This window comes from Rattus norvegicus, chromosome 2 (genome assembly GCF_021556685.1).
Source record: "Rattus norvegicus strain SHRSP/BbbUtx chromosome 2, alternate assembly SHRSP_T2T, whole genome shotgun sequence".
In the NCBI taxonomy this organism is placed as follows: domain Eukaryota; kingdom Metazoa; phylum Chordata; class Mammalia; order Rodentia; family Muridae; genus Rattus; species Rattus norvegicus.
This window is the reverse complement of record NC_141535.1, coordinates 185,429,194-185,447,322: the sequence shown is the minus strand read 5'-3', so window position 1 is coordinate 185,447,322 and position 18,129 is coordinate 185,429,194. Positions and strand designations below refer to the sequence as shown.

Sequence of the window (18,129 nt, the reverse complement as noted above, 5' to 3'; positions counted from 1 at the left end):
AACGCGCAGGCGCACAAATAAACGTAGCGCCTCCTCCGCGTTTGGGGCCGGAGGACTCTTGCGCGCGCTTCTCCGACCCCTCCCTTGATTGGTCAGATTGCAGCGCCAACCCGCCTCTCCCAGCGCTCGGAAGCGGAGGGGCGGGGCTTCCGTGCGCGTGCGCATTGCTTTTTTGCTGGTCCATTGCTGCTATTGCGTTGCAAAAAAAAAAAAAAAAAAAATTCTGACTAGGTAGCTTTGGGCCTTTTCTGTGGTAGAGAATCTAAAGGAAAAGCTTTCTGCAACCGAAGGGACAGCCGGGTAGTATTACGGTATTACGTTTTCGGTACTAAGGCCTCCCTGGCTCACCGGAGTTTGGGCAACGGGATGAGGGAAGGGCCTTGAGAGTTGAGAGGACCGTAGAGGATAAAACCATTAGTTTTCGGCGCTGGGCATTTTGAAAGGCGTCGCAGGTCCTGTTTTCTACGTAGTTCTCTCCCGACTACTGGTTTAAACACCACCCCCGAACCATACTGACAAACCTTCGCAACTCGCAGCCCCTCCTTGCAGCGTGTGGGAGCCGCCAGCGTGCCCAGCAGCTACCCTTCCTACCTCCAGAAGAGCCTAGCGCGTGCACCATCCCCACCCCCTGGCCTCCCTCCCCTCCTGCTGCTTTCACGCACTCGCAGTGATTGTTTTGCCCGCTCCCGCCGCCGCCGCCGCCGCCGCCAGAGGACCAGCGGCGCTTGTGCAAACCGGGAAGATGGCGGCCGGCGGCGGCGGAGGCAGCAGTAAGGCCTCCTCCTCGTCGGCCTCGTCCGCAGGGGCCCTGGAGTCCTCGTTGGATCGAAAATTCCAGTCGGTGACCAACACCATGGAATCCATTCAAGGCTTGTCGTCCTGGTGTATAGAAAATAAGAAACACCACAGTACAATCGTCTACCATTGGATGAAGTGGCTCCGGAGATGTGAGTGTGGGGGCGATTGGGAAGGGGGAGGCTGGGGAAATGGAGGAAATGCGGCCCAAAACACTCTGGGGTTTGCCCACGGAGCCGCTGCATTCAGTTGGGGTTCACATTAAAGATCCGACACGAGTGTTCCCAAGCCCAGACTCCAACCTAGGCACGGTTGCTCTGATCTGCAGGGGGCTCATTGCTTGGAATTTTTCAGCTTCACATTTGGCGTGACCTTGGGCCGTTGGGCCTAGACCCATAGAGATTTACGTGTTTCCTTTCCGAGCCCTGTGAGGTGTGTTGTTGATTATCCTGAACCTTCACGGAAATTGTCGCGTCCGTTTATTTCTTACAGGCCTTGACGTGTTAATGATCTCTGGGTTTCCTGTTGGTTAGTCAAGCTATGGTTTAAGCTGTCCACTTCCCTGGAATATGTTGGACCATTCAGTGTTTTCCGCCGACGTGAAACTTGTGATATTATAGAAAGGGGCCTTCTTTTGATTACTGTGTGTGAAACTTGGCATGTGTTTTAAGGAGGATTTCCCTGGATGAATGTGAAGCAGTATGAGCTCTACAGAGCTGTGAGGCGACCACCTGTTTTCCTTTTACCTGTGTTTGTAACAGTAAAATACAGACTAGTGATACGGACGATACAACTCCGAGACTGTAATCATCATTAGTACTGGAGCATAAAATATATCCGGCCACTTTTTAATCGCCTGAAGTATATTTTACAGAATTGAGTTTGTTTGCATAGGCAATCAAAATGGGAAATGTGGATTTTAAAATATTATTTGTTTTAGCGTATAACCCACCTCCCAAGTTGTACTTTTTTGCCTTCAACCTGTGGGGTTCGCCCCGCACTACTTTACTATAGAAAAGAGGTCTTCTAAAAATATGATTGTTAAACTGGGCGTGGTGGCTCATGTGATTCCAGAAGCTGAGGCAGGAGGATTACTGCAAGTTTGAGGCCAGCTTGTTCTACACAGTAAATTTCAAGCAGTCATAAAGCGAACTCATACGTATTTATTTGAGTTTTAGTTTGCATCTTACCTATATGGCCTCTTGCCAGTGGCACTCATTTACCAGTTTCTTATCCCACATTGTTTTTGCTTCTATAATATTTTTGAGTTTACTTGTTAGTGAACAAGTGGGTAAAACTTCAAAATTATAGGCTCCAAATTTGAAATCTTTTGTATTTAAAGTTATTGATGGGACAGTTGTTCTGTGGTTCTTTGAAATACAGTGCTGAGAAGGATATTTGAGAGAAAAGACGGGATTAGCTAGTCCTTCTTTACTGTTGTCAGATCTTTTTGTTTACTTCTTGCCAAGAGATTATACTAGAATCTGCAATATCTGTCATCTCCGAAGACTCACATATATGTATCTGCCACATGCCAGGCATTTCTGTATACCTTATAATATATTTCATAGTCCACTGAATTACACAGGAGGAAACTAGGGCTCAGAAATGTCAGGTGGCTAAAGGTTACTCAGTAAAATGATGTAGGTTGGATTGGACTCTTATCATTAACTTTGTGGAACAGTGTTTGGTGTAATGGGTGCATCAGTGTAGTAAGCGATGCGAGTGTGTGGAAGAGGACATTTCCCACCCTGTTTTAAATCATTTTACCGAGTTATGAAGCATTTTCCATTGCCTACTGTTGGTCTCTAGTGCTTTAACCCTATGTTACATATTTTCAAGAATAAGTTGGTCCCTAGCTCTGTGTGTAGGATCACAAGTGAAAATTATACTTTTTTCTAGTCAAGAATAATGAGAAATGCAAGGACCAGAATTTTTCCTGTCTCTGTGGTTTTGTGCCTGAGTTTATTTCCTTTGTTGGTTCTAAGAGTAGGAGGGCAGTATTTTATTTGAAAAGTGGATTCTACATAATTTAAATGAAATGACAAGCATTTGGCTTTTTAAAATCTGTCAGTTTCGGGGTTGGGGATTTAGCTCAGTGGTAGAGCGCTTGCCTAGGAAGCACGAGGCCCTGGGTTCGGTCCCCAGCTCCGAAAAAAAAGAACCAAAAAAAAAAAAAAATCTGTCAGTTTCAAAGAGGGGTGGAACTTAAACTTTATAAAATGGCTAAGAATAATTTGTGGACATTTATATTTACAGGTGATAAATAAAGCCAGACTGGTAAAGGCTAGGACACAAATGGTTGATGTGTTAGGCCAGTGTTTTCACCTAATTTTTAGACCTTCACAGAGTTGCTAAGTTTGCTTAGGCAAAATTGTGAGGTGGCTCTCATGCATTCCCAGTGTTTCTGTCCACTTCCCTGATGAGACTCTTGCTTCTCCCTTTTCTTATGACAACAGGTATGTAGTCATGTAGCCCTCAGTTAGATTTAAGGAACTGCACTCAATCTATCAAGAGATGTTTTATTTCTGTCATTTGGTGGTACATCTGATTCTGTGCAAACACCACCATTGAGCTTACACCTTAATTCACCAGAGGTTTTTTTTTTTTTTTTTTTGTTCTTTTTTTCGGAGCTGGGGACCGAACCCAGGGCCTTGTCCAGGGCCTTGTGCTTCCTAGGCAAGCGCTCTACCACTGAGCTAAATCCCCAACCCCACCAGAGGGGTTTTTATTGAATCCTTAATCTTATGGTGTATAATAATAGTAACAGGCTTTTAATTCATTGTAAAGAATTAAACATTTAAACATTGTAAAGAAAACATTTAATGAGCAAGTGTGCTTCCTGAAGATGTATTCCATAGGCAGGCACCATTGATTTCGTCCAGGCATGTCTCTAACAGTCATTGTCTTCTGAGAGTCTGGGTCACCCTGACTAGTTTGGTATGTAGTATGTAGCCCACATTGGCATCTTCCATCCAGCCTCCCTGTTGCTGGGTTTGTAGCTATTCACCGACATACTTGGCAGCCATCTTTCCATGGTATGAACGGATCATGCGTCATGCCTCTACCTTTTTTTTTTTTTTTTTTTGGAGGCAGGTCCTCTTTGTGTAGTCCTGGCTGGCCTAAGACTTACAGAGCCACCTGCCTCTGCCTCCTGATTAAAAGGCTTGCTCCACCATGCCTGACAGGCAATAGCATTTTTTTTTTTTTTAGTATATTAAATTACTGAAGTCACTTGTTATATCATTATTGCCTATCTGTCTCAAATGTCAGGGTTGTGTCTTGTTTGTTTCTCTATCCCAAACCACTTGATATAGTAACTGTTTGCCAAAATAATGTTGCAAAAAGACTAATAAAATCGTTGTTCTTGGCTTGGTGGCACATGTCTGCAGTTGTAGCACTTGGGATTAACCTGGGCTTAAACCCCTAACCCAAAAAGCTTGAACAATTTTTTTTAAAGATTTTTTTTATTTTATGTATGTATATGAGTGCACTGTAGCTGTCTTCAGACACACAAAAGAGGGCATCGGATCCCATTACAGGTGGTTGTTAGCCACCATGTGGTTGCTGGGATTTGAACTCATGACCACTGCAAGAGCAGTCAGTGCTCTTAACCGCTGAGCCATCTCTCCAGCCCCGAACAATTTTTTTAATTGTTTTTTATGAAAATATTTATAATTTAGTGAAATTGTAGGGATTGCTTGTCTGCTGGTTCAAGATATGGCTTTACAGGGAGTTGATGTGTAATTTAACCAGGTTATCTTTTTTTTTTTTTTTTTTTTTTTTTTTGGTTCTTTTTTTCGGAGCTGGGGACTGAACCCAGGGCCTTGTGCTTCCTAGGTAAGCGCTCTACCACTGAGCTAAATCCCCAGCTCCCCAGGTTATCATTTTTATACTTCATTTTTCTCTCCCAAATTTATTGTAAAACAAGAGTCAATATAGGAAGGTAGAAAAACCAAGGCTTTAGGTTTAGAGTTAGGCTGAGATCTTTCCCATTGCTTCATCCTGGGGGATGCACTATGCATAGTACTTAAACCGTGGCTTTTATCACTTATGTATAGGGAACATTATACTCTCATAGAATTTGTGGCCCTGGTTTAAGGAGATTATGCATGGATCTTAGTGTAGAGTTAACCTACAGAAATGTTAATTGTTTACTACTGAGACCCTATACATTCAGCAGTTACAGCAAAGCTTTGCTTGGAGTATAGGGGCAGGGTCACTAGTCATCAGGAGAGAACTGGATCAACTTCTCAGTGGATTAGGAGGTAGTCTGAACAACCAGTGGGACAGAAGTAGAAATGTTACATCCCGATACCTCTATTACATATATGTCTGTCTGGGGATATATGGGTTGGATCCCCTGGAACTGGAATTTGAATGTGTGGTTGTGGGTGCTGGGAACTGAACTCAAGTCCTCTGGAAGAGCTGTATGCACTCTTAGCCACTGAGTCATCTCTCTAGACCCTGTTCTATCTTATTTCTAACCATTGAGTGGTTTGATATGTTTTAGGAAGCACAGTGAGAATTAGTTAAATGAGCTCCCACAGGAAAAGTAGAAGCCTAATTAAGTCTGTAAGCCACAAAATTTCTTAAGGCTCCATTTAGCTATTAAAAAACATTCTTTTGCATGTATTTGTTTTAGAGAAGGAAATACACCCATGCCACAGGGCATGTGTGCTCAGAGGACAGTCTCTGGGAGTCCGTTCTCTTCCCCCATCTGACAGGTTCCAGGGATGGATCTCATGTGGTCAGACTTGATAGCCAACTGACTCCCCTCCAACCTGAGCAATCAATCACCCTGGCCATTTCCTCAACTATTTTTAAATTTACAAAAAATAGGCAACCAACTGTGGTGGTGCTTCTCTAATTTTTTTGTTTTTAGATTGATATACAATTGTACATACATGTGTTCTTACTGTATACTTGTATAGTTATATTGTATATAATGTTCAAACCAAGATAAATGTTATTTCCTCAAACATTTCTTTGTGGAGAACGTTGAAGTTTTAATTTTTATTTTATATATATGAGTGTTTGTGTGTGTGTGTGTGTGTGTGTGTGTGTATACATGTGTACACACTACTTGAAGGCCTGGCACCTGCAGAGCCAGAAAAGTATTGGACCCCCTAGAACTGGATACACAGATGGTTGTGAGCTGCCTTGTGAGTAATGCGATCATATTTTGTTGTTGTTTACTTGTTTGCTTGCTTCTTTAACTGTGTATCCCAAACTAGCCTGGAACCACAGTATTATCTTTGAGCTACGCAGTGATTTCTTAGTTTAAACTTTAGGTTCCAAAGTGGATTCCACAGAAGAACCCAGGGCTCTCTTTAGCTTTGAGGTTTGAGAGGTTTTTTTGCTTTTTTTTTTAATTCCCCCATTATGATAAAAATAATTATTTGATGTTTTGAAAATCAGTTTTTTTTTTTTCTTTTTTTCGGAGCTGGGGACAGAACCCAGGGCCTTGCGCTCGCTAGGCAAGCGCTCTACCGTTAAGCTAAATCCCCAACCCCGAAAATCATAGTTTTTGTTTTATTTATTATATATAAGTACACTGTAGCTGTCTTCAGACACACCAGAAGAGGGCATAAGATCTCGTTACAGATGGTTGTGAGCCACCACGTGGTTGCTGGGAATTGAACTCAGGTCCTCTGGAAGAGCAGTCAGTGCTCTTAACCACTGAGCCATCTCTCCAGCCCCCACTATTTCTATTTTTAATTGACAGGTAATTGTACAAATTCATGGATACAGTGTAATATTTCAATGTGTTTATATAGTAGGTAATGAGTATATAACATAGTTGCTTTTGTGATGTCTCAGACTTCATTATTTTGCATTTGGAATGTTGAAAATCCTTTCCAAGAGTCTGGAAAGATGGCTCCGCAGTTATGAGCACTTGTTGCTTTATCATGAGAACCAAGTATTGGATATCTCACAAACACCTGCATCTCAGCTCCAAGGGGTCCGTTGTTCTGTTCTGGCCGGTAGGCACCAGTACACTCATGAGCATGTACATTCACAGGCACAGATATGCAAACAATAAAAAGGAATCTTTAAAAAGGATCAGAAAAACTAGTGTTAGCTGTTTTGAAGTATAGTTAGTTGTTGCTGAGCATAGTTACCTTACTGTGCTAGAGAGAGATTTATTCCTCCCCTTAACTGTACTTCTGTGCCTGTCAGCAATCAACAAATCCTCAGAACACCTACTGTGCCAGGGAATGTCTGGCCACGAAGTATAGCGGGCAAACAAAGTGGGTAAAGCATTTTTCTGACAGACAGCTTACTGTAGTGAGGTAAGACAGACAACAGATAAAATGAATACATAGTTTAATAAATCTTTTATACTGTGGTAAATGTTATAAAGCAGAAAGGGGGAATACGGTGTTAGGAGATTTGGACTATCAGGTTAGTGGTATGGAAATAACATCTGAGTGAGAAGGCAAGTCAGAAGTGTTCATAACAGTCAAAGAGGGTGCCAGCTGGAAAAGGTGCTTGCCACATCTGACCACCTGAGTTCTGTCCCTAGCACCCACAGGGTAAGAGGAGAGAACTCCTATGGGCTGTCCACATACATCCCATAGCACACACATTCTTTAAAATAAATACAAAAAGTTAAAAGCCAAAAGAACAGAAAAACACTAAGTTCCTGAGCTAGAGTGAGCCAACGTGAGAGCATTTGTGGCTGGAAAGCAGTTAGGATGGGCCTTCATTAGCAGACAGTTCAGAGTTTATGATGGGATAGAGGGTAAAGGGATAATACATCAAGGACTGCTTTATTACAAAGAGATTTATTGTATAAACTGAGTATCTGTATATGAGGATGTCTTAGTGTGTGCATGTGCCTGTGCATGAATGTGCCCATGGAGGCCAGGACAGTATTCTATCTGTCAGAGCTAGAGTGTCAGACTGAGCCGCCTGATGCTGGGATCCCATGGGTGCTGGGATCTGAACTCAGGTCCCCTAGAAGAGCAGTAAGCGCTCTTGAACACTGCTGAGCCATCCCTCCCTGTCTTCCCTTTGAATGCCTGTATCACCTTTTTTTTTTGTTGTTTGTTTGTTTCAGTGTGTTAAGCTCATGGAGATACAGATATTATTCCATGTTTCTTGGGAATGTTTCAAAAACATGAAGCACCTTTACCTGGATCTCAGTATCAGTACTCCACTGAGTCATAGCCAGTCCCTGTCTAAGCATGAACTTAATTATTATGTCTAGAATATATTAAGCATGTTTTTTGTTGTTGGTATGTATCCCTGTGAAAGATCCCACGCAGAGAGACCCTTACTCAAGTCTTGGGAAATCGCGGACCCCAGACACAGAGAGACCATTTTGGATGTAATAAGCAAAGGCGAGGTTTATTACGGAGACCTATTACAGAGATCTCCGGGCCGACACGTATCCTGCGCAGGAGACAGAGGTGTCGGCCCCGAGAGGCTGGGAAAAAGAGTATTTAAAGGCAGAGGCTGTGAGCACCAGGGGATGGGGGATGTCAAAGGGGAATGCACCACAAGTTACAGGATTGTTTTATGGCTCCAGGAGATAAGGGGACGCCAGAAGGTTTTATGGCCCCCTGGTTCCTGGAACAGAGCTACTAAATCAGGAGAAGGGTAGGGTCTTTAGGTCCTCATTATTTTTAAAAGTTTGTCAAAATTGATGGAGCATTTGTATTTGAAACACCTCTGGTTAGGCTTGGGCTGTCCGGTTTCTTGGAATGCTCTCTGTAGGACACAATGGCTGAAAAGCACAAGTAGGGGCTTATCAGGGTCTGGAGGACATCTGGTTAAAGTATGACTCTGAGTAAGCTGGGGGGACGTCTTTGGATGGTTTATGGGTCAGTCCTCGATAGCCTGAGCTGGTTTTTGTATTCCTTTTCTTTATGGCTTGTCAGTCCTGCCTGAACAGTGTTTCCTGTGCTCCTTTATCTTTATGGCCTGCTAGTCCTGGCTGCAGGGCTTAGCCCTGGGTCTGTGGCCTTTTGGGGTTTATTTTTTTAATTTTTATATTTTTAAACCTAGAATTCGTATAATTTTCTTTTCATTCCCGTCTTCTCCTACTAAATAATTCTAATCTTAGAATTTTGATATCAAGTCTTATTTGGTCTCACCAGTTGTCCTAACTGACTGGTACTGTTGTCTCACAACCATCAACCGCACAGCACCCACTCAATTTTTAACAAAAGCAATTAACCTGTTTGTCACGCAGGAGCCAAAAACTAAAACCAAGAAAATTATTAATAATGGCCCAGCTGTAGCAGAGAGTAGGGTAGTCATCCAGGGAGACCGAGTGAACCAAGACTCAAACCAACCTTGTTAAGCGTCTCTATCAAAATGTAAGAGTCAAGCCTATTAAATAGTTGTTGTTTTTTTTTTTTTTAACACACATGGACCTATAATCAGAAGCAGAAGCAAAACTAAGAAGGGTCCCATAAGGGAAGATATCAGAGTAGTTATCTAAGGAGATCTATTAAACCAGCTCTCAAACCATCTCTGATGTACTTCTCTGTCTCTCTGTCTTTTGTCTAACCTTTTTTTAAGTTTATTTATGGAGTCTTTAATTACTCCTGAATGGTCTGTATAGAAACAACATTTTTCTTTCAGTGTAGCACACAGACTCCTTCTTTAAGGAATATCAGGTTTGACCCTTTTTTTTATTTTGAAGGACTACCTCTGAGAGGGAGGTTAGGTATTCTTGGAGGTCAGCTAAAAAGTCTTTAGCATCAGGATTCTATCTGGACACTATCTGAACCTATATATCAAGGTCATAACTGTCTTTTAGAACTTTTAAACTTATACAGGTTGTGATCCCTGAGGCACAGTCCCAAGAAGTGTTAGGAGTACTAACATATGTAATGTTACATCATTTGTAATAGAAATCAAGCCTATCCCACACCTATCTTGATAGAACCCAGGACAAACATGACTGAATTTCCCTCTAGGTCCCAGCTCTCAGCCCTAACAGCTAGTACACGGCTGGTGAGGGCTGAGAATTGACGGCTGTCAGGGTGGTCAGCAGCACCAGGTACGGTCCTTTCCAGCGAGGCTCGAGTGTCTGGGCTCAGTGTAGCTGCTTCCGACCTGGAACTGATGGGATGTCTCAGGGGTCTCCGGGGCATAGGCTGCTGTCAGCTGTGAGCAGATTTCTTTCTGTATCACCTGTAGGTCTTTTAGCCTGGCACACAAATCATTATTACTATGGCACTATGACATGTTGGTTCAGTAACATCATCTAATACAGTCAGGGGAGCTTAGGCCCCATATAAGATCTCAAAGGGGGTAAAGCTGAGTCTGGAAGGGGTATTTCTTGCTCTGAAGAGAGCAAGAGGGAAGGAGTGTCACCCAGTCTGTGCCAGTCTCCATGGTCAATTTGTTTAGGGTCTCTTTTAGAGTTCTGTTTATTTACTCTACCTGTCTTGAACTTTGAGGTCTGTAAATATAATGTAATTTCCAATCGACCTCTAAATATTTGGCCACACCCTGGCTTACCTTGGCAACGAAAGTAGGACCGTTGTCTGACCAGATTACCTTGGGCATTCCAGACCTGGGGAAGATTTCTTTCAGTATCTTCTTGATGATTGTAGAGGCCGTCTCTCGTTTGGTGAGGAAAGCTTCTGTCTATTTCTGAAAAAGTATCTACAAGCACTAGGAGATTATATTTTTCTGGTTTTATCTCAGTGAAGTTCATTTCGACTTTTCGTTAAACTCTCTAGGTCTCTTTGTCCTGTTTGTTTGTTAAGCATTTATTTATTGACGTATTTTATACTTTTTTATTGTCTCTCTTGGCTAAAATCTTAAAGTCTATTATATATATTTTAACTATTTGGACAAACTTCTTATCTCTTAAATGAGTCTATTTTTTTTTTTTTTTGGTTCTTTTTTTCGGAGCTGGGGACCGAACCCAGGGCCTTGCGCTTCCTAGGTAAGCGCTCTACCACTGAGCTAAATCCCCAGCCCAAGTCTATTTTTTTATTTGGCAAAGTGAGTCTTTTCTTTGTTCTCTGGGGAGTATAGCTTCCCCTCAAGTGTGCCATTGTCCTTTATCTTTTAAGCAATTTGGGCCTTTTCTAAGTGAGGCCATCCCTTAGTCTAATCCTAGTTCTCAGTGGCTGTCTCTTGTAGGCCTGTAACCAGGATAGGCTCCTGTATAGCCATTTCCCGAGCCACTTTATCTGTTTTGTCACTGCCCCATGTCACTGAATCTCTTCCCTCCTGTTTTCCTGGGCAATGAATAGTACTCACAGTTGTTGGCTTCATCCGGGCATCCAAGAGATGGCAAAGGCATCTGTGGCGCTGATGTGCTGGGGGGGGTAGAGGTTCAGCCATTCTAGATGACATTGTGTTGTCCACCATGGCAGCACCCACTTGTCTCTGACCTTCATTCATGAAGAGAACTGTTCCCATCTGTGGACAAGGTCCTCGGCTTTCAGCAGGGGTCAATCAGCCAGTCGCAGAGGTCTTTCCTCCACCCATGTGCTTCTGTCAGTGTTTGACACTCGTGCTGTGGTGGCTCCAGGTCCGGATTGGGCAGCAAGGTGACCAGATTGTCCCCAACCGGTGGAGAATCTAGTCCATGGCAGCTGACCAGTGGTCCCATCTTTGGACACTCTATCAGCCACTCTATCACAGTTTAAGTCCTGGATTGGGTGATAATTGTTAGTGCCCGGCTGGCAGGAACGGTGTGTTTCAGGCAGAAAAGCACTAAGCCATTCAACTCCCAGCATCAGTTACTGGTGTACTGAGACAGGTCTTAAGCTCCACATACACAGTCTATAGATATGTATACACATGGCCTCATCCAGCCATTTTAGCCCACGCAAGCCAATTTGGAGAGCAATTTTCTCATGAGCAAGGGATGGGGGCAGTCAGGGATGACTATGAACTAGTGGGTTACCCGGCCCACGCCAAGGTCCACTGTTCTTCGGGCAGTCCATAAGTATTGTTCGTTGTCAGTAGCTCCTTGCACTCAAGGTCTTTGGATATTGGCCCACAGGGGGGCATAGGAGCACAGAGCATTGGGTCCCTGTATCCACAAAACAACTGGGCGGGCTTCCCTTCTATCTCTGTGTATAGCCAGCACCAAGAGGCTCTCCAGTGTCCCCTCTTGTTCTTTCTGGGGCAGTCCCTGACCCAATATCCTTTTTCTTCGTATTAGGCACACTGATCTTTAGTCAGGAATTCTCTTCTGTTGCCAGGTACTATCTTCCTAGGTTCCCTAACTACTGTGGCCAGTATATGTTCCTCTCTCGTCTTTTATCTCTCTTTATCTCTCTAACTTCCTCTTCTTTTTGTCTCTTTTTTTTTTTTAGCTTTCTGTTCTTTTTACCTCTTTCTCTGTAACTTGTACTAACTCTCAGCAACTTAACTTAACCCTTTAAATTTTTGTAACTTTTTCTTCATATCCTTTCTTTATCTTAGCCAGATTGGTGGGGCATTTTTTTAGCCCCTCAGAGACCCACCCTTGGAGCCTGGCAGCAGACCTGGCACTCCCTACCTTTAGGCGTCTGAAGAGAGCAGGCAGAAGTGAGGGCCTTCTATCCATCTCTGGAACACTTTTTCTGGCCTCTAGTAGGATTCCGTCTTTCCTCGGTGGTAAAGAAGACCTGTAACAGTTACTAACAAGCATCTCAAATGGGATGGTGAGAAAACAAGGGAATCTTGAGAATAGAGGTCCACTGAAGAGGGCAAATAGCATTTAGTCACACAGCTAAGCCAGGAGGCTTTCTTGGGACAAAAAGGCCTTGTGTCTGTGAAACAGAAAAGTGAGCAGAGGGGCAGCCTATCTGCTACCGGCTGTCTCTCCGGACTTAGATTTTCTCTTAAGGAGTACCTTCCTTTAGTGCCAGCTCAGTGGCTTTATCGCTCAAGAGACCCATCCTCTAAATGGCACTAGGCTTCCAGTAACAACTAATAACAAAAGGATGGAGAGAAGGTAGAACCTGGGTGTTAGATACTAAGCAGCTGACAAAAGAATTGTAACCAGTTTACCTGGGGCTTTCAGGACCTCAGTAGCAGCCCTTTACCAAACTTTCTCAGTGGGCTAAAGGCCCATGGAAAAGAAAACATTAATCCTGACCAGCCAAAGTCTGAATTCTAAATCCTGACTGGCAAAACAAAACAAAGTTCTTCACAGTTTGTTGTAGATTCTTTGAAACTATTTTAGGGGCTTCTCTGTCCCCCAACCTGGGACATTTCCACCACAGGGGCAGGAACTGGCTGCTGTGGGGATAGGATCAAAGGCATTCTCCATGCTAATGATGACCAGTGAGAAAAGTAATTTAATGCTGGAGACTGACTCCTCTCTTGGAATAGGGCCAGCAGATAAGGCAGGCTCTTTAAAGAACTTCTCCTAAAGAGCACCCTCTTTCTGTGAGCAAGAGTTGAAGGTCTGGCCACTAAAAGCAGAAATTCTTTTCTTGTTTTTGTTTTCTTTACAGTCCTCCCCCACCTCACTCTCAGCCTTTTTAGATCATTCTTCCTGTAGCATTTCTAACACAGCCTGTCCCTTTTTTATATCCTGTTGACAGCATTTCTGATCTTTTAGGCAGCTACGCACTAAGTGTCATACCGGCTGAAACTCCACCTTTAAGATTCTTTGTTCCCAAGCAAAATTTAAATCTTTTTTTTTAGCTTATCTCAGCTGTCCATCGTGAGATTCCCAGAGATCGCGAACCAAGGTGTAGTAATTCACTAAGAAATCTCTCTATAGTGTTTCTTTTTACCTTAAGCCTTTTCCTTTTAAACAGCTCCTGAAGAGCCAGAAAAATTGGGTGAGACTTGAGAAGTCCCCATGCTCGCTGTAGCAGCTCCGCAGCTAATTTCGCTCCCCCCTACTGTGTGTTGCGAGCACAAGCACAGATAAAACACTATGTTTTAAAAACTTAACGTTGGCTATCAACCAACACACCGCCACTAGAGCGGGGTCCATAAAATTAAGTTTTTTACTCACTATACTTGTTTCATACCGGAGGCCTAATCTGGGGAACTTTTTTATTTATGAGCGGTTTCTTCCTCAAGGCTTTTGTTAATGTCTGTTTACACAACTGTTAACAGCAGCTAGGTTGGTCAAAGGGAGTAAAGGGAGGGGTCTCTCTCCTTGGGGAGGAGGCTCAAGAGAGAAAGACAAAACTCCCTGGCAGAAAACAATTTCTCTCAAGCAAATTATTTTTAACTTTTAACTTAAGCACCAAGAGGACCAAGTAAAACTCTTTGACGAACAAAGCAAACAGTTTCATGATTTCAAACACAGTCGTCAGTCCAAAATTCAAACACAGTCGTCAGTCCAAAATTTAAACACAGTCGTCAGTCCAAAATTCAAAAACGAAACAAAAGCCAAAAAGACACTCGACAATACCACAGAAAACAAGCCAGACAAACAAGACCAAGACAAAGCATCTTATAGCCAACTTTCACAGATGCCTGGTACCTTCAGTACATGGCCCAAACTGCAGCTTAACCTTAGCTGCTTTTGGGATGAGATGGACCATCTGATTCCACCTCCCAACAGGATTCCAGAGTGTCCTCTTGTCCTAACGACCAAGCACACTTATCCGCGCCTATATTTAAATAGGCAGCCGAACTCGACCTCTGACGGAGTGGGATTCCTCGTCCACTCCCGCCTAGGTAAAAGGAGCATTCCATCTCCTTTGTTCCAGAAAACCAGAGTCAGGTCCTCCTGACTGTCCATAGCCGGGCTCTCCCGACTGTTCTCCGCCCGTGGAACGTCTTCCAGGGGCTGCAGCCTTGCGGGCCCGGGGCGTCCCCCCTTCCACAGCCAGGGGGTCCTCACGGACCACAAAGGCAGCTGCATGAGTGGGGATACACATCCACTCTCCTACAGGGCAGGAATACACATCCACCCTCCTAGCACAGGGCAGGAATACACATCCACCCTCTTACCACAGGGCAGGAATACCCATCTGCCCTCTTACCACAGGGCAGGAATACCCATCTGCCCTCTTAACACTGACCAGTACTAAGACACACATATATACACACACGGCGGAACCAAAACAGAGACAGACACAGACTGACAATTGCGGCGCCGCTCACACAGAAACACTCAGACAAACATCTAACTCACCTCCAAGGGGTCTTCAGAGTCTGGGGTGGTCGCGAAGATCCCGGACGAGCCCCCATTATTATGAAAGATCCCACGCAGAGAGACCCTTACTCAAGTCTTGGGAAATCGCGGACCCCAGACACAGAGAGACCATTTTGGATGTAATAAGCAAAGGCGAGGTTTATTACGGAGACCTATTACAGAGATCTCCGGGCCGACACGTATCCTGCGCAGGAGACAGAGGTGTCGGCCCCGAGAGGCTGGGAAAAAGAGTATTTAAAGGCAGAGGCTGTGAGCACCAGGGGATGGGGGATGTCAAAGGGGAATGCACCACAAGTTACAGGATTGTTTTATGGCTCCAGGAGATAAGGGGACGCCAGAAGGTTTTATGGCCCCCTGGTTCCTGGAACAGAGCTACTAAATCAGGAGAAGGGTAGGGTCTTTAGGTCCTCATTATTTTTAAAAGTTTGTCAAAATTGATGGAGCATTTGTATTTGAAACACCTCTGGTTAGGCTTGGGCTGTCCGGTTTCTTGGAATGCTCTCTGTAGGACACAATGGCTGAAAAGCACAAGTAGGGGCTTATCAGGGTCTGGAGGACATCTGGTTAAAGTATGACTCTGAGTAAGCTGGGGGGACGTCTTTGGATGGTTTATGGGTCAGTCCTCGATAGCCTGAGCTGGTTTTTGTATTCCTTTTCTTTATGGCTTGTCAGTCCTGCCTGAACAGTGTTTCCTGTGCTCCTTTATCTTTATGGCCTGCTAGTCCTGGCTGCAGGGCTTAGCCCTGGGTCTGTGGCCTTTTGGGGTTTATTTTTTTAATTTTTATATTTTTAAACCTAGAATTCGTATAATTTTCTTTTCACCTGGCTGGCTGCAAATTCACAGTCCTCATGTCTCAACTCCCAGGTAATATGGTAACTTAAATATTACTGGGAATACACTAAAACGACTTAAAATGGTGAATTTTACAGTCATAAATTGTATCTCAAGGTATCTTAAAAAGCAAACATCCCAAAACTTAACATATTCAAAACTAAATTTCTAATATACTTTTCAGAACCTGTTCCATTTGCAATCTTCGCCAGTAACCACTATCTCTTGGTAGTCACTGAGGCAAAACTCAAAGACATTTCAGACTATTCTTCTAGCCCTACATCGAATCCATCCCAAACTATATCCTTGTATGGAAAGGTTTTTGTGAAATTCATCATTCCTTATAATGAATATATACCAATAAAAGTAGTACGTAAATCCTGTTGGCCAGGTATCATGACTCACATTCTGTATCCAGAAAGCTGAGACCGGAAGACTGCTGTAAGTTCGAGCCTAGCCTAGGTTACATAGTGAGTTCAAGGCCAGACTGGGCTATGTATATAACAATACAATATTAATTAACATGAAGCTATGGTTAGATCTACCTGGGAAACACAAGGTTAATCCAAGCCACTAACATTGTATACAGATTATACTAGTCATCTAACTAGTAGTGTTCTTGTTTCTGCAGCATTCAGAATAACCTTTTACACCTTAAATCAGGGGTGAGTGGTATAGCTGAGTTTATTATATTTATTTATTCTATGTTTGTATTTTATATATACATATACACACATACATATATGTATATGTACATGTATATGCAGAAGAGGTTGCTGGAGCCCCTGGAACTGAAGTTATTATTGATGGTTGTGAGCTGCCATGTGAGTGCTGGGAACCGAAGCCATGGCCTCTGCAAGAGCAACAAGTACTACCCATCTCTCCAGCTCCAGTTTGTAGAATGCTTGTGTAGCATTCACGATATCCTACATTCTATCACAGTCACACAGCAGTAATCCTAGCACCTGGGAGGCAGAAAGGTCAGTTCAAGATCATTAAGGTTAGAAAGAGCTATGTAAAACTCTGTCTTAAAAAACAAATGAACATCAGCCATGTATTGAGCCCTTGGTTCAATCAGTCACACGCACACATACAAACATGCACACAAACACACACACACACACACACACACACACACACACACGCTGTCATAAATCAGATGATCCTCCTCTGCTCAACAGCTCTAAGTATAAAAGTCCTAAGCTAAAGATATGGCTCAATTTGTAGATGGCTTGCCTAGAATTCACAAGGCCCAGGGTTCAATCCTCAGCACTGCATAAATTAAACACAGTAGTACACGATTGCAATCTTAGCACTCAGGACCTGGATGCAAGAGGATCAGAAATTCAAAGTCATGCTCAGCTACAACATAAGTCTGAGGCTATTCTAGAAAAACAAACAGCAAAATCCAAAGTCTTCAAGTCCCTATTAAGACCCTTGATGAGGAGTGACTGGGAAGGATGGCTCAGCAGTGGTTAAAAGTGCCTGAGTTCAGATCCCAGCACCCATGGGATCCCAGCATCAGGCGGCTCAGTCTGACACTCTAGCTCTGACAGATAGGATACTGTCCTGGCCTCCATGGGCACATTCATGCACAGGCACATGCACACACTAAGACATCCTCATATACAGATACTCAGTTTATACAATAAATCTCTTTGTAATAAAGCAGTCCTTGATGTATTGTCCCTTTACCCTCTATCCCATCATAAACTCTGAACTGTCTGCTAATGAAGGCCCATCCTAACTGCTTTCCAGCCACAAATGCTCTCACGTTGGCTCACTCTAGCTCAGGAACTTAGTGTTTTTCTGTTCTTTTGGCTTTTAACTTTTTGTATTTATTTATTTATTTATTAGGGTACCATGGAATGTTCTTTGTTTCTGATATCTTTATTTCTGCAGCAATCAAAATAATCTTTTACAAACTTAAATCAGGAGCAAGTGATATAGCTCAGTTTGTTAGATTTATTTTAGTCTATGTGTGTGAGTTTTTTACCTGCGTGTATATATGTGTGCCACATGTGTGCCTGGTGCTTGCAGAAGTCAGAAGAGGTTGTTGGATAGCCTGGAAATGGAGTTATTATTGATGGCTGTGAGCTACCATGTGAGTGCTGGGAACCAAACCCATGTAACACTAACTTTATGACTAACCTGTGCAGTAGCTTCTACTCCGTGAATCCATTAGAGGTCCACCTGCCTCTGCCTCCCTAGAGTCAGGATTAAAGGTGTGTACCACCTTGTATGGTGTACTGATTTATGTTTGGTGATGTTGCTTCCTGCCATTTGCAAATTAATATCCAGATTACTTTTCCTCTTAGGCTTTTGTCAACCAAGTGATTATTATTTAACAGTAGTACTTCTCAAAGTTCAGCAGGGAGATTTGAAATCATTGTAAAAATTTGAC

The 18,129-nt window shown here is 43.3% G+C and overlaps 1 protein-coding gene, 1 long non-coding RNA gene and 1 other non-coding gene across 7 annotated transcripts in view; 2 read left to right on the top strand and 1 right to left on the bottom strand.

The window, feature by feature from the left end:
- The first annotated feature begins 145 nt into the window (after nucleotides 1-145).
- Rprd2 (regulation of nuclear pre-mRNA domain containing 2) overlaps nucleotides 146-18,129 on the top strand; it is a 65,105-nt gene continuing 47,121 nt past the window's right edge. For 4 of the 5 annotated variants that reach the window (XR_015657894.1, XM_087613666.1, XM_087613672.1 and 1 more), the window contains exon 1: nucleotides 737-947. Coding sequence is in view for 4 of the 5 variants with exons in the window: in XM_087613666.1 (XP_087469792.1) it covers nucleotides 743-947 (205 nt within the window). In the remaining variant the exon portion in view is untranslated. 5 annotated transcript variants of the gene reach the window in all.
- Nucleotides 2,871-2,951, top strand: Trnap-agg87 (transfer RNA proline (anticodon AGG) 87). Its single transcript has one exon. It is a non-coding gene; the product is annotated as a tRNA-Pro (tRNA).
- Nucleotides 8,383-15,104, bottom strand: LOC148006726 (uncharacterized). The gene is made up of 2 exons (XR_015676555.1): nucleotides 14,873-15,104; nucleotides 8,383-9,964 (listed from the first exon to the last, which is right to left on the bottom strand). It is a non-coding gene; the product is annotated as an uncharacterized LOC148006726 (long non-coding RNA).